General features: G+C 35.5%; 2 protein-coding genes across 2 annotated transcripts; one reads left to right on the forward strand and one right to left on the reverse strand.

The window, feature by feature from the left end:
- Window positions 1-8,185: 8,185 nt before the first annotated feature.
- Window positions 8,186-9,039, forward strand: LOC146920953 (uncharacterized). Its single transcript, XM_085714365.1, has one exon. The coding sequence runs from the start codon at window positions 8,244-8,246 to the stop codon at window positions 8,706-8,708; it is 465 nt and encodes a 154-aa protein (XP_085570491.1). The 5' UTR covers window positions 8,186-8,243; the 3' UTR covers window positions 8,709-9,039.
- Window positions 9,040-10,541: 1,502 nt separating this feature from the next.
- On the reverse strand, window positions 10,542-12,733 carry LOC146920954 (uncharacterized). Its single transcript, XM_085714364.1, has 3 exons — window positions 12,493-12,733; window positions 12,101-12,208; window positions 10,542-11,462 (listed from the first exon to the last, which is right to left on the reverse strand). Exons 2-3 carry the CDS (start codon window positions 12,194-12,196, stop codon window positions 10,860-10,862), a joined length of 699 nt encoding a protein of 232 aa, XP_085570490.1. The 5' UTR covers window positions 12,197-12,208; window positions 12,493-12,733; the 3' UTR covers window positions 10,542-10,859.
- Window positions 12,734-13,095: the final 362 nt, after the last annotated feature.

Consider the following 13,095-nt stretch of genomic DNA (forward strand, 5'->3'; position numbering starts at 1 on the left):
ATATTATTAAGTTAGAGAGTGAAAGAAGGTAATTAAATAAATTAGGACGAATGTTAGATGGGAACATATAAAGTGTAAAAATGAATGAAGAATAGAGTGTAACCGAATTAGATGATCGTAGACGTTGAGAATGTCGTTAAGACGGAATATAAAAAGAGATAGGGAGTTGTGTATTAATATATGTGAGATAATAAGAATGATAGTAGCGGTGAGTAAGACGAGAATCGATTAGAAGAGAGCAAGATGAACAGGAAAGCAGATAAGAGGTAATAGTTATAATATTTGATGATAATAATAACGACCGATATCGAGAGAATAAATCACTAGATTATAATGAAGTTTTAGTTGTGGAAGGCTCTGACGTCAAAAGTAATGATCAGGTGAGGTAATAACTTTTAATAACAGTAACCTTAAGATTAGATGAATGGCTTGATAGAGAGTAGTTATGAGGAACCCTATCGTTGTGACGAAAAGTGATGATGATTGATTTTATATAAATGTATATAAATAAATACGATGAAAGATGATGATGTCCATTTTATAAGGATGATGAGGATGATGTTTATTTAAATTATTGTGATGATAATGGTGATGTACATTTATACTTGGTGATGAAAATGGCGACGTTTAATTATGGTGATGATAAAGGTGATGTTTATTTAAATTATGGTGATGATAATGGTGATGTATATTTATATTTGGTGATGAAAATGGTGACGTTTAACTATGGTAATGTTCTTGTTTTTGTTGTGATGTTTTGCATATTTATGGAGAGTCTTGCATTAATAGGCGATGCATTGATGATGTGTATTTACTTGACGAGTTGGTCCCCATGCATATGCATACTAGAATTGAGTCTAAGAAAAATGGTGATGAATTGGTGATGAAAAAGTCCAGTAACATATCTCTGGCAATTTGGTGATGAAAAGTCCAGTAACATATCTCTGGCAACTTGGTGATGATAGGTGTGGTACCACATTCATATAGGTCTTAGGACTGAGTCCATATGCATTAAAATTGATGATGATTGTGTATTTGGTGAATAAGTGTAATTGTGTGAGACAATGAAGGTGATTATCTGATGATGTTCTTACGAAGATGGTTATTGGTGACTATATGTGTTGTGACTATTTTGGAATTAAATTTTGACATTCTATTTGTGAAGATTTTGGTTCTTATGTTGTAATGATATTTATTTTTTTACTAACGTGGATTGAGTTGATATAGTATATTCTTCAAGGTTTTGGATAGTATGTTTGTGATGTGATATGACTTTGACTTAATTGCTTACGTATTCTTCTCATTTACTTTATACTATTTCATGTTCTCGAAACTCACCCCTTCGTTGTTTGTGTTTGCTGGCTTGGCCCTGCGGTTGCGAAACCGTAGTTCTATAGGTTATGAGTCTTGGAGTCAAGTACATGCCTTCCATGAAGACTTGTCTTATGTCATCTGTTATTTTGGGGAAAAGTACCGCTCTGATAGTGACACGGGAAAAGGGATATGCTTACTTATTTAGTTTTGTACATGAAAATCGTTGTCTATGATGTAAAAGAAATTATTTTCAAAAGCAAAAGATTCGATGTCAATATTATTATAATTTTCAAGGAAGAGAAATCTGAATTGTGTTTGTTATGAGTCATTGTGATATTCTAAATCTTGTGGAATAATTATCATATTATTAGGAAAAAATTTATTTGACATTTTCCGTTGCGAATCAAACTCGATATTTAATTAAAAAATAGTAATAATTATTGTTGGGATTTAGGGTGTCACATCCTCCGCCAAAGTCAACACCGGTACATTTGGAACTTGTTTAAAACGAGATAACACACTAAACATATTTTAAGTTTCACCAGGAAAAGACACCTCAATCACCTTTCCTATACCCTCCACATCCTCTGTTGTCGCCTTCTCACTCCCACGTAACACCACCCAATTCTGCCAATCATTATTCACTGATACCGAGGAAAATGATTCATTTGAAGAACCAACAGGAGCCACTTCCGCAGATTTTGTTACTTGCTTTCTGAGCCGTTGATGTTTTCTAATTTGTTGTTTCAAAGTTTTCATCACGTCAGAATTTTTCAACACCTTCATAACTTCCGCTCGGTCCTTACTAGGTAGCCTTGCCACCTTCTTGAGAGTAAGGACATGGGACTCTTGTAGGGGATTCAGAGGAGGTGGCTAAAGCTCTAGACATCATTCGGGTTTTTGGGCTAGAATTGGGCCTTGAATTGAATATTCGTAAGACTGAGATCTTTTGGCCTTCATGTGATGGTAATAAGCATCGTGGGGGGTTGCTTCCTGCGGATATTAGGAGGCCGACGTTGGGGTTGAAATTGCTCGGAGGGGCTGTTAGCCGAGATAAATGTTTTATTGAGGGGTTAGCCATGAAGAGAGCTTCCCGGGCTGTTGAGTTAATGCATCTTCTTCCTCGGTTACGGGATCCTCAGAGTGGGCTTCTTCTACTTCGATCGTGCATGGGTATTGCCAAACTTTTATTTGGCTTAAGGACGTGTCAACCGATTCACATGGAGGAGGCAGCTATGTTGTTTGATAAAGAGCTACATGAAGCGATTGAGAACATTGTGGTTGGTGGAGGTCCTTTCTTTGGGGACCTTCAATGGAGGTTGGCTTCTTTACCTATTAGGTTTGGAGGGTTGAGTTTGTACTCATCATTAGAGGCTTCCTCGTACGCTTTTATGGCTTCTAGGGCACAATCCTGGGTGTTACAAGATCATATTTTGAGAGACAGTGGGTTATGTGGCATGGACTCGGATTATTATAATGCTTTGGATGGTCTTCGTGGTACGATTCCAAATTTTGATGTTAGCAGTTTTACTAGCAAAGACATCATCCCTCCTAAAGCACAACATGTTTTGGTGAGTGCTCTTTTTAGTTTAGGATATGGAAGTTAAGTTTGACATGACCATGAGACAGAAGGCAATTTTTGGATGTTTGCAAGCAACACATGCTCAGGATTTTCTTCTAGCTATCCCGATTGATGGGTTAGGCCAGCATATGTCACCAGTGGAGTATCGTACTATCCTTAGATATCGCCTTATGATTCCACTATTTCCTATTGATGAGGTGTGCCCTGTTTGTCGTAAGGTGTGTCTGGATACTTTTGGGGAGCATGTCGTTCATTGTAAGGAGCTTCCCGACTTTAAGTACAAACATGACTTTGTTAGGGATGTACTTTTTGATATATTCAGACGGGCGGGAATATCAGTGAAGAAGGAGGCGCCTGTGAACTTCCTGACTGACCCACTAGATAGTATATCAACATTCAGGCCTGCGGATGTGATGGTGTACGGACGGGTAGGTGGAAAACATGCTTGTGTAGACTTGACTGGGGTTTCACCACTTGTGGGATTAGGTGTCAGACCTTTTACCGTAGGACAGACACCTCTAAAAGCCGCGTCAAGCAAAGTGGTCAAACACGAGAAAGCGTGCTCTGACAATCAATATGTTTTTATACCATTTGTTTTTGACACTTTCAGTTTCCTAGCACCAAAGGCTGTTGACATTCTACATAGAGTTCAAAATGTCATGCATAATAATGTTATGTCTCCTAGTTCCATGAATGTTGAATTCACGTTGATTGGTTTTGTCATCCAAAAAGGTCTAGCGGCGCAGCTTGTTGCCCGCTTGCCTTCTATTCAAGTGTAAATAATATATATATATATATATATATATATATATATATATATATATATATATATAGGGAGTGTATCAAATGAGAGGAGTGCTTAATGTGAGAGATGAGAGGAGCAAATAATGACCTTTGGATTGAAATAAACGGTTCACATTAAAAGTAACACTTTAAAATGCATTGCCTTTGTTTTTATTTTCTCCACGCGCATCCTTCCTCCCAAACCCCTTCTGTTTCATCGTTCTCTCTCTTTCTGAAAGGCAATAACGCCTCCTCCCTGATTCTTCTTTCTCTATACTTCCTCAAAAGATCTAGTGAACAAAAATAAAAATCTTATCAATATCTTGCAAAGCCATTCTAACTTTTTTTTCTATCTCAATCAATTTCTTTTAACTTCAATTCAGCCTACAGCTAACTTAAGAACAACTTGAAAGGCATGAATTTTTTAATCAACTTGAAACAAACAGTGGACTTTACATCCCTAAGGGTATGTTTGGTTTGCTTAAGAAAGTTTAAGGAAAGAAAGTGAAAGGAATGAAAGTATAAGGAAAGAATGATAGTAGAAAGTGAGAAGATCTTTTTAGTTGTTTGGTATAAGAGAGAGTGAATAGAAAGTGGAAGGAAAGAATGATGTGTATATTTGTGAAAGGACAATTACATCCTTGATTTTTTTAGCTAAATGTCATTTTAAATAAAATATGTTATCTATACATTTAAAATTATTTTAATTTAAATATAACAACTTAAGTTTTTTTTTTCACGTTGGGAGAAGAAATTTGTACAATATGTGTCAAAAATCATAACTTCCTTAGCATATGCACAACATTAATACTTAATACGTAGTATGTCTTAACAAAAATGGCATAATGCAAATATTATATTACATCAAGGTTATTTTGGACTTTTCTCATGATATTGATGTCTTTCTCATGTTTCCGTGCTTCGAGGTGGAGAAAGGTTTTGAGTGTGGGTCCCACCTCAAAACTTTCTTTCCTTATCTTATTGTTGGCAAACCAAACCATGGAAAGGAGAATATTCTACAACCTTTCTCTCCTTCCTCTTTCTTTCCTTATAGTTTCTCTGGAACCAAACATAGCCTAAAAGACATAATTGGTTTTCACCTTTGTTATTTCTAGGCTAGTTTGTTTAGCTTTACTTTTTTGGTGGCTGAAAAAAGGAAAGAAAAGGGTACTAGAAATAACAATGGTTTTGATTGTGCATCAATTTTTATTTTTTTCATCAATTGTTTCAAAGAGGCTTACAAAAAAATTGTGCAACATCATATGTCCCTCATCACTTGAAAGTTTGGCAGGTTAAAGAAACAAAACATGAATAAGGAGAAAGAGGTGTGCGTGAGATTGAAGAGGAAGAAAATCTAAAAGTAAAATGAACAATGAATGATGTTGGTGGAATTTTTACCCCTGGATATGTAATTGGAGTACAATCTGAGTTTTTTAATTTTACTAAAAATCTGGGTTTTAGTTGATTTGAAAATTTTAGAATGAAGAGAGAGAAAGGCGATGGGAACTGATGATATGACAGTGATGAGTGAGCTTCACGCGCATGTGGTAAAGGAAAAATACATGAAATGCAGATTTAAAATCTCCATATTTATTTCAATCCAAAGGTATTATTTGCTCCTCTCACTCTTACATTAAGCACTCCTCTCATTTGATACACTCCCTATATATATATACAAAAATTAACAAAAGGAACATATTCTTCAAAATAATTCAAAAACATGATCATTTTTGTCTGTACAAATTTAAGGGAGATCAATGTCAAACCGCGACAATTTCAGGAAGGAATTATGATTTACTCAAACTCTAGAGTATGAAAGTCTTCACCTAAACTATAATTATTCTTAAAAAAAATAACTAACCTCAAAGTTCCTTAAAAAAAAAACTAACCGCAAAGTTAAATTGGGTTTTGCTGATTTGGACCAATTGGAAAAGGTGCATAAATTTCAAAACAAACTTTTTTTATTTACCGAACCCGTCCTAATTTATTGTAAAGAACAACAAAAAAAACAAATATTAAACTCCCTAATGCTAATGCAAATACAAATTACAAAGTATCCTAAGCTAAAGTGATGTAAAAGATGCTAGAAAAAGAAACGTTATCTTGTCATATGCCATATTGACAAGAACAAACACATCAAACGAACTGCCACGCGTGTGGCCTTGATCTATTTATTGCTATAACATGATCGTACTTTAAACTATAAAACCATAGTTGGATGTTAAAGTGATGTAAAAAGTTAATTTGAGTGAAAAGATGAAGTCATGAATAATGAGGAAGACAAAGTGGGAAGGTTGTTGATAAAAATAAGATTAGGAAAGTGGCTGGAAAATTACTGTACTTTCAAACAGAAGTGCCGTAAGACAAGGACTGCTCACTTACCCTTATAACCGACACATGTCCGTGATCTAAAGGGTGGTTCAGGTAATATTCAACAACTACAAATAAACAACAAGACAAACAAGTCCACTCATAAAAACCATAATGCCCGTTGCCAAATATGAAATACCCAATTTAGACACAGCTCAACATCTGCCAGCTAGTAATTGATGTAATGACAGTGTAAATTAATTTGTCCATGTGCTCATGGAAAACAAATCAAATGAAGAAAAATACAACTGTATATATTTTTTTTTTTTAAAGAATATTTGAATGAGATAGTAAAAGATATTTTTCAATTTAGTTATAACACCATCTCTAATGAGATGGTCTTCAACATTTAAGATTCAGTATCTATTAAATACTTTATTAGGGATAAACTTTTTTGGAGTTTTATAAGACTCGGTATCTCACTTAAGACTCTTAATCTTAAGCAGGATCACACTATTTTAATATCAAAAAGTTAAAATGGAGTGATATTAAGATATTGATAGTTGACTAGTGAGTTTCATTTAAAAAATTTATCTAAGATGTTGGGTTGGAGGGATTGAATACTTTTTTTTAAGAAGGAGGGATTGAGTACTTATTAAGTACTATTTTAAAAAAATTATAAATTAGTGATGTGTACATGCGTGACTCTTTTAAATACCCTAAAATAGGTGTCTGTTCGAAGTGATAAATTTAAATGCATTAATTATTCAATGAACTTAAAAAATATTTTTCTCTTATAATTAGGATCGGAGGAAGTATTATCAACTGAAGAATTAGTTTATGCATTTGTGCATAAAAGGTATGCGGTTCACATCAAAGAATTGTATTATTTTTTTAAGGTACCAAAGAATTATATCTTGTAAGTTTTTGTATAATGGATGTTGACCCATTATAAATATACACATCACACCGGCCAGGTAAGTCCACGATACAAAGGTTGGCGCACATGTGCAGGCAACATAATTTAAGTGGTAGTGTTGGACATTGCACATTATTGGGTAAATTATAATTCAATTGTATATGGGACATATAAAGCAATTAATTTAAGTCATGAGTAACATTGACACCGAGAGACAGAACCCTATAACAGACTTCTTTAATAAAATTCATATTGTCTAGTTATATATAAAAAAAATGTCTTAATAAAAAAGTTTAATTGAATTTTCCAGAACTTGTTATCAGTTTTTTTCTTTTTCTTTTTGATAAGCACATAAAAATTCAAAGTTAACAATTAGCACAATTACTTTTAAAGTGATGCATCATTTGACTTAATTTTGTAGATATTAAACTTAGAATAAATTTTTTATGGGGCTAAACTAAAAGGAAGTATGCCTTGTGCTTGGATGAGGACATGAGGTCATTGAATACATACTTTCTCTTCGTCATTGCAAACAAAAAGAATGAGTAAAATTAATTAAATATTAGTTTAATTTTGTAAATGAAAATACTCATTTTTTTTTCTAAAAAAGAAGAAAAACCTTTATTTCTAGAACTAGAATACTTTATCTTTGGGGAAATAGTCACTTTGGTCCTTGAATGAGTAACGAGTAGTCACAATAGTCCATCAATGTATCGAAATAACAAAATAGTCATTGATTGTGCACTTTGTTAGTCAAAATAGTCCTTGATATTAAAATATTTCATTAATATTGTCATATTAGTCCTTCAATAGACTTACTTATTGTCATATTAGTCCTTATACGTACTTACTTATTATCATTTTAGTCCTTATATCAAAATAGTTATTGTGAGTATTAAGTGGTTATTTAAGCTTTAGAGACTATTTTGACTAACAAAGTGGACAATCAGGGACTATTTTAGAATTTTGATACATTGAAGGACTATTGTGACTACTTGCTACACATTCAGAGACCAAAGTAACTATTACCCCTTTATCTTTTCTTTTAGCAATAGACCTAAAATATAATACTACTAGATGCTTTTAACCTTTTGCATAGGAGTATATAAAAAATAGCTAGCATTTCAATTTTTTAATACTCACAAATTTGGAGGAATCTTAACCCCATTATTATTGATGCATTCATAGCTGTCCATCCACTTCTTTGTTTCAAGTCCCCCACTTCCTATACCTTACCCCTCTTTTTATATATTCTCTTCCTTTTCCATTCATAGTCCACTACTACTCTCAAACTTCTCATCTTTTCTCTCTTACAAACCTCTCTCCATCACAAAAATGGCTTCCTATGCAGCAGTACAAGTTTTTCTCATCTTAGGTCTTCTAGCCACCTCTTGTTTTGCACAAGCACCAGGTGCTGCACCAACACAACCACCATCAGCAACCCCAACTCCACCAACCCCAGCACCAAAATCTCCAGCACCTGCAGCCACTCCACCCACAGCCACTCCACCCACAGCCACTCCACCAACAGCTACTCCTCCAACAGCAACACCACCAACTGCAGCTGCTCCCACTCCTGCACCATCAACTTCCCCTCCAGCACCAACACCTACTTCTGAAGCACCCACTCCAGATTCTTCTTCCTCCTCTCCTCCAGCACCCGGTCCCGGTGGTCCAGCACCCGGTCCCAACGGTGGTGGTGCTGATGGCCCACCTTCACCCTCAGCAGCATTCTCCTTCAACAAACCCATCATGGCAGCAACTGCTCTCTCTGCTGCTTTCTTCGCCATGGTTTTCTAGGGTTTATCATCGTGAAGGCTCTTTGGCCGTTGATCTTACTTTTCTTTGACGGACGGACGGACGGGATCTATTTGATTTATTTTCCTCTGGTTTTATTTTGAGTTAGCGGTTTTTGTTTTGATGTGTTATTATTATTATCTTTCTATTTATACTTGTCGTTGATGTGTTTGTTGATTCGACGGACGGGATCGATCTTCATGATTATGATGATGATTTATTTTGTGATTCATTGTTTTGATGTTCACACGTGTATGTAGATGACCGTGATGATGATTTCATTTCATTGTACATCCATTAATTCATAGAATAAAACTGTTTGTCATTCTTTTTACTTATCTTGTGTGAATTTTTCTTATTATTTTGTCTGAATTATTCTTAATGTAAGATATGATGCTAAATTGTTAAAGACATTGCATTACATATGTGAGGGTTGATGTTTCAACTTCAGGACATCTCACTTATTCACTAAAGATCTCACTTATTCACTAAAGATGAATTTCTAGCTTACGAGAAATAAAAAAAAAGCAAAATTATTCATTTTATTTGGGTCATTGGAGATTGCTTTATGGAGTAGATCGATTTATAGTATGTTTAAAATTACGGCTCTGGTTGCCTCTATCTCATGATATTGAAAGGGAAAAAAAGTACAAGCAAATGCATTTGATATGGCTGCAATTGTAGAATTTTTTGTTACACCTAAGGTCAGAAACTTAGCTAGGATACACCTCGGTAGTGTAGTTTTGATGTGCTCTCATAATATTATTAGAAAGAAAAAATATTATTGGCAAAAAACGTAGTTAGAAAAAAGAGGAGAAAAAAACTAGTGTTGAATTTCTTTATCACTAATTAGATTTGGTGAGAAAAAAAAAACTAGTGTTGAATTACATTTTGGGTTAACTTGCGATTATCTCCTAATTAATGCTTGAGAGGAATTATTTGAGTTAGGTACATGGTTGAATTTGTGTCAAGTTTGACAAAGTCATAGTTTAGCAAAATGACAGTGATGCATTTTGATTTCAAAAAATGCACAATGATATCAAATGTATATTTTGGAAACTTATCGTAAGTAATTGTTGGTATGACTACCTTCGTTTAAAATAATGTGTACAGTTGTTTTAATTTGTTCACGAGATATTTCACGACCAATGTGGAGACATTGATAGGGTGATGTGGTCGATTTTTTATTTTTTTTATTTTATTTTTTATCATTGATGTTGTGTCTAGAGGTATAAGACAATGGCAGTGGTCCAATGGTGGGTTAAATGGTATAAGGGATTTTGGATGGTGATTTGATCAAAATAAAGAGGGGCTCATAATTATGGCAGCTCAAATTTGTGATTTTATTGTTGTAGTTTTGGCTTAGTGGGGCCAAATGGTGATAAGGGAGCTTAGATGAGTAATTCCACCTACCAAAAGGGAAGATGATACTATAAGAGTCCTGCTCTTTACCCAAATGATTTCGCTCATTCCCAAAGTAAAATACCAAACTGCCCCTGCGCATATTAAGTTACGTTAGTACAAATATTTACGCATGTTAACATGCGTTACGTAGGTTAACATGCGTAAGTGTTATTTGTTGAAAAGCATTGCGCATGTTAACATGCGTTGGTGTTATTTGTAAAAAAAAATAACGCATGTTAACATGCGTTAGTGTAATGGATTGCGTGAGTTAACTCACGTTGCCATTTGCACTGGCGTGAGTTAACTCACGTTCATAGCAGAAACAGAAACTGCATGCATGCATGCAGTAACAGAACAAACTTTTGATAAGTCTAGAAAGACCTGTAATCACGCTACATTCATAACTTAACCAAATTATGCCAGTTTAAGAAGTTTATCGGATAATACGACATAATTGATCAAAATTAATTAAAAACATCGTTTTTCTCACAATCACATAATCACACATAAACGATCCAAACGGTCCAAATTTCACAAATACGCCGGTAATGACCCGTAATAATTTAAACACACTTAATGACACATAAACGATCCAAAATAATTCTTTTCATATATTTATATAATATTAGTTACATATTGGCCATAAATATCAAAATTACACAATAGGCCACCAAAAAATATGTCGGGGTGTAATACCACCAAAAAATAGGACGAACACCCACCGACCCAAAAGTGTCATACCCTATCTAACTACACTAGTGATAGGTCATAATCTCCGTCTTCATCTTCATCCATGACTTCGTTCTCTTGCTTTGGCTTTTCCGGGGTGTCCAAAGTAATAGGATTGTGCTCATTTGTTGGTTTCTTTGGCGGCTTTGGCTCCTTAGACATGAGCTCATCGAAGGCGGCGTTTCTATCCAAAAACTGAAAAAGCCATTGCTCCGCATCACCAATCTTGTGAGTCATCCACTCCTTAGGAGGAGGTGGTAGTGGACAATTTTCTTTCAACTTTACATGAAGAAAGTGGTCCGGAATCAAGCAAAGGCACATTATGTTGGAATGTGCATTAAGTGGTGGAGCACTCCGGATTGGAAAATATGTCTCACATGAACTACCCAATTCGGGCAAAGTCAATAGAACAACCGCTCTATTGTAGCAACTAGCAACAATGTGACCCATATCCGGATTGGTCAACCACTTCTCTGGAGGTGCAATACCACTTTTACTTGTTGGAGGGTGTAAACCATCCAAGATAAGTTTGTAACGGCTCTCGGTAGCATATATTGGCAAGTAGTCACTCTTGTGAGTTTTCAACTCATTAATAAGTGCATGACGAACCAAAACATGATCATCCTCATGAAATCCCATGTGCCTAGCTACGACCCGGAAACCACAATTACCATCACCTCTAACATTCACAATGTCTTCAATGTAAGATCTCATGAAATTTGGAATTTGTGAAATGTATGGTATTTGCAAATAAGGTTGTTTTTTTGAAGTAGGAGTTGAAGTTTGGGAGCGGGAGCAAGTGCCAAGACGAGAACCTTTAGTCTTATGAGACATACTCTTGCCATGTGTGCACTGACTATTGGGATTTTGAGCATCAATAGTCTCCTACCTAGAGGGGATTCGACCGATGGACCTCGTTTTCGGTGTAGACTTCACCCTTTTAGGTGCCCCCTTGGTGGCCACTTTTCTCGGAGGTGGCTTCAACATTGTTTCCTCCGGAAATCCTAGTTCACGCAACTTGTATTTGATGAAGAGTTTCATCTTGTAAGGGGACCTCTTGATACGTTCTTTAATGGCGTCCCATTCCTCCATAACGGAAAAATTGGCATCAACCTCTTCTCCAATTACACTTAACCTTCGCCAATGAGGCTTCTCTTCAAAGTTATCGGTTTAGGCTTATCTTCAAAGTTACCGGTAGGGTTTGCTTGATTGTGAAGTATGTGAGCTTCGACTTGAAAAGGAATTTTCACTTTAAACTTCACATCATTGGGTGGTTTGCCTACACAGGAAGATTCACCGGAAGCTTTGTTTTTGCCCGGTTTGGGCTCAACGCCATCCTCCGCCACATGTTCCACCATGCCACTCAATGTCTACTCAATAAAAAAATACAAAGAAAACATAAATAAATGACTTGTGCGGCAAGCAAAGCAAGCAAAAAAAAGTGGCGCAAAATTTCAAATTCTGGGCACAGACTGGGCAACACACACTAGCGTGAGTTAACTTGCGCTAGTGTTATCTTCCTACGCAAGTTAACTTACGCACACCTCACAACTAGCATGAGTTAACTCACGCTCAGACCTAGTACCTACTGACAAAAAATGACGTGACAGGCAGAAAAACCAGGAAAATAGGATGAGTTCTGGTGATACATTACCTGTTCTTTGATGCTTGATGAGCGTAGAAACTTGCTTCCTGACGATTTGCAATGATTTGGAGTTGAGATTATGACCCAAAAATTCGCACTTTTTGGGTTTTTGGAGGTGGAGGGAAAGAAAAAATGGTGTTTTGGGCTTGCATGCTGGGTTTTGAACTAAAAACGGCACTTAGCGTGACTTAACTCACGCTACGTGACTTAAGTCACGCTACGCAAGTTAACTTGCGTAACGCATGTTAACATGCGTAGGGATAGTTTGGTATTTTACTTTGGGAATGAGCAAAATCATTTGGGTAAAGAGCAGGACTCATACTATAATAGGCTTTAACTGGCTATCAATGGACAAGGGCGGCTAAGAACGCTTTTGTGGTTTTGATGCATGAATAAACGACGACTTATTTAGAGTTCATAGCACAGACTTTTACCATGATAAACGTTCATAAGTTATATTATAAAATTTATAAAAATAAGCAAAAAAATAACTTATAAAGAATGACATAGATTATTTCATAAGTTCTCTTAAACGATCTCATAAAACTTATGTCATTGGATAATTTCATATAAACCAATCCAAAGAGGTATTAGGTAGATTTTGTTGTTTGA

The sequence above is a fragment of the Medicago sativa genome, chromosome 5 (assembly GCF_051527215.1).
Source record: "Medicago sativa cultivar Bolivia chromosome 5, Bolivia_mono, whole genome shotgun sequence".
Lineage (NCBI taxonomy): Eukaryota > Viridiplantae > Streptophyta > Magnoliopsida > Fabales > Fabaceae > Medicago > Medicago sativa.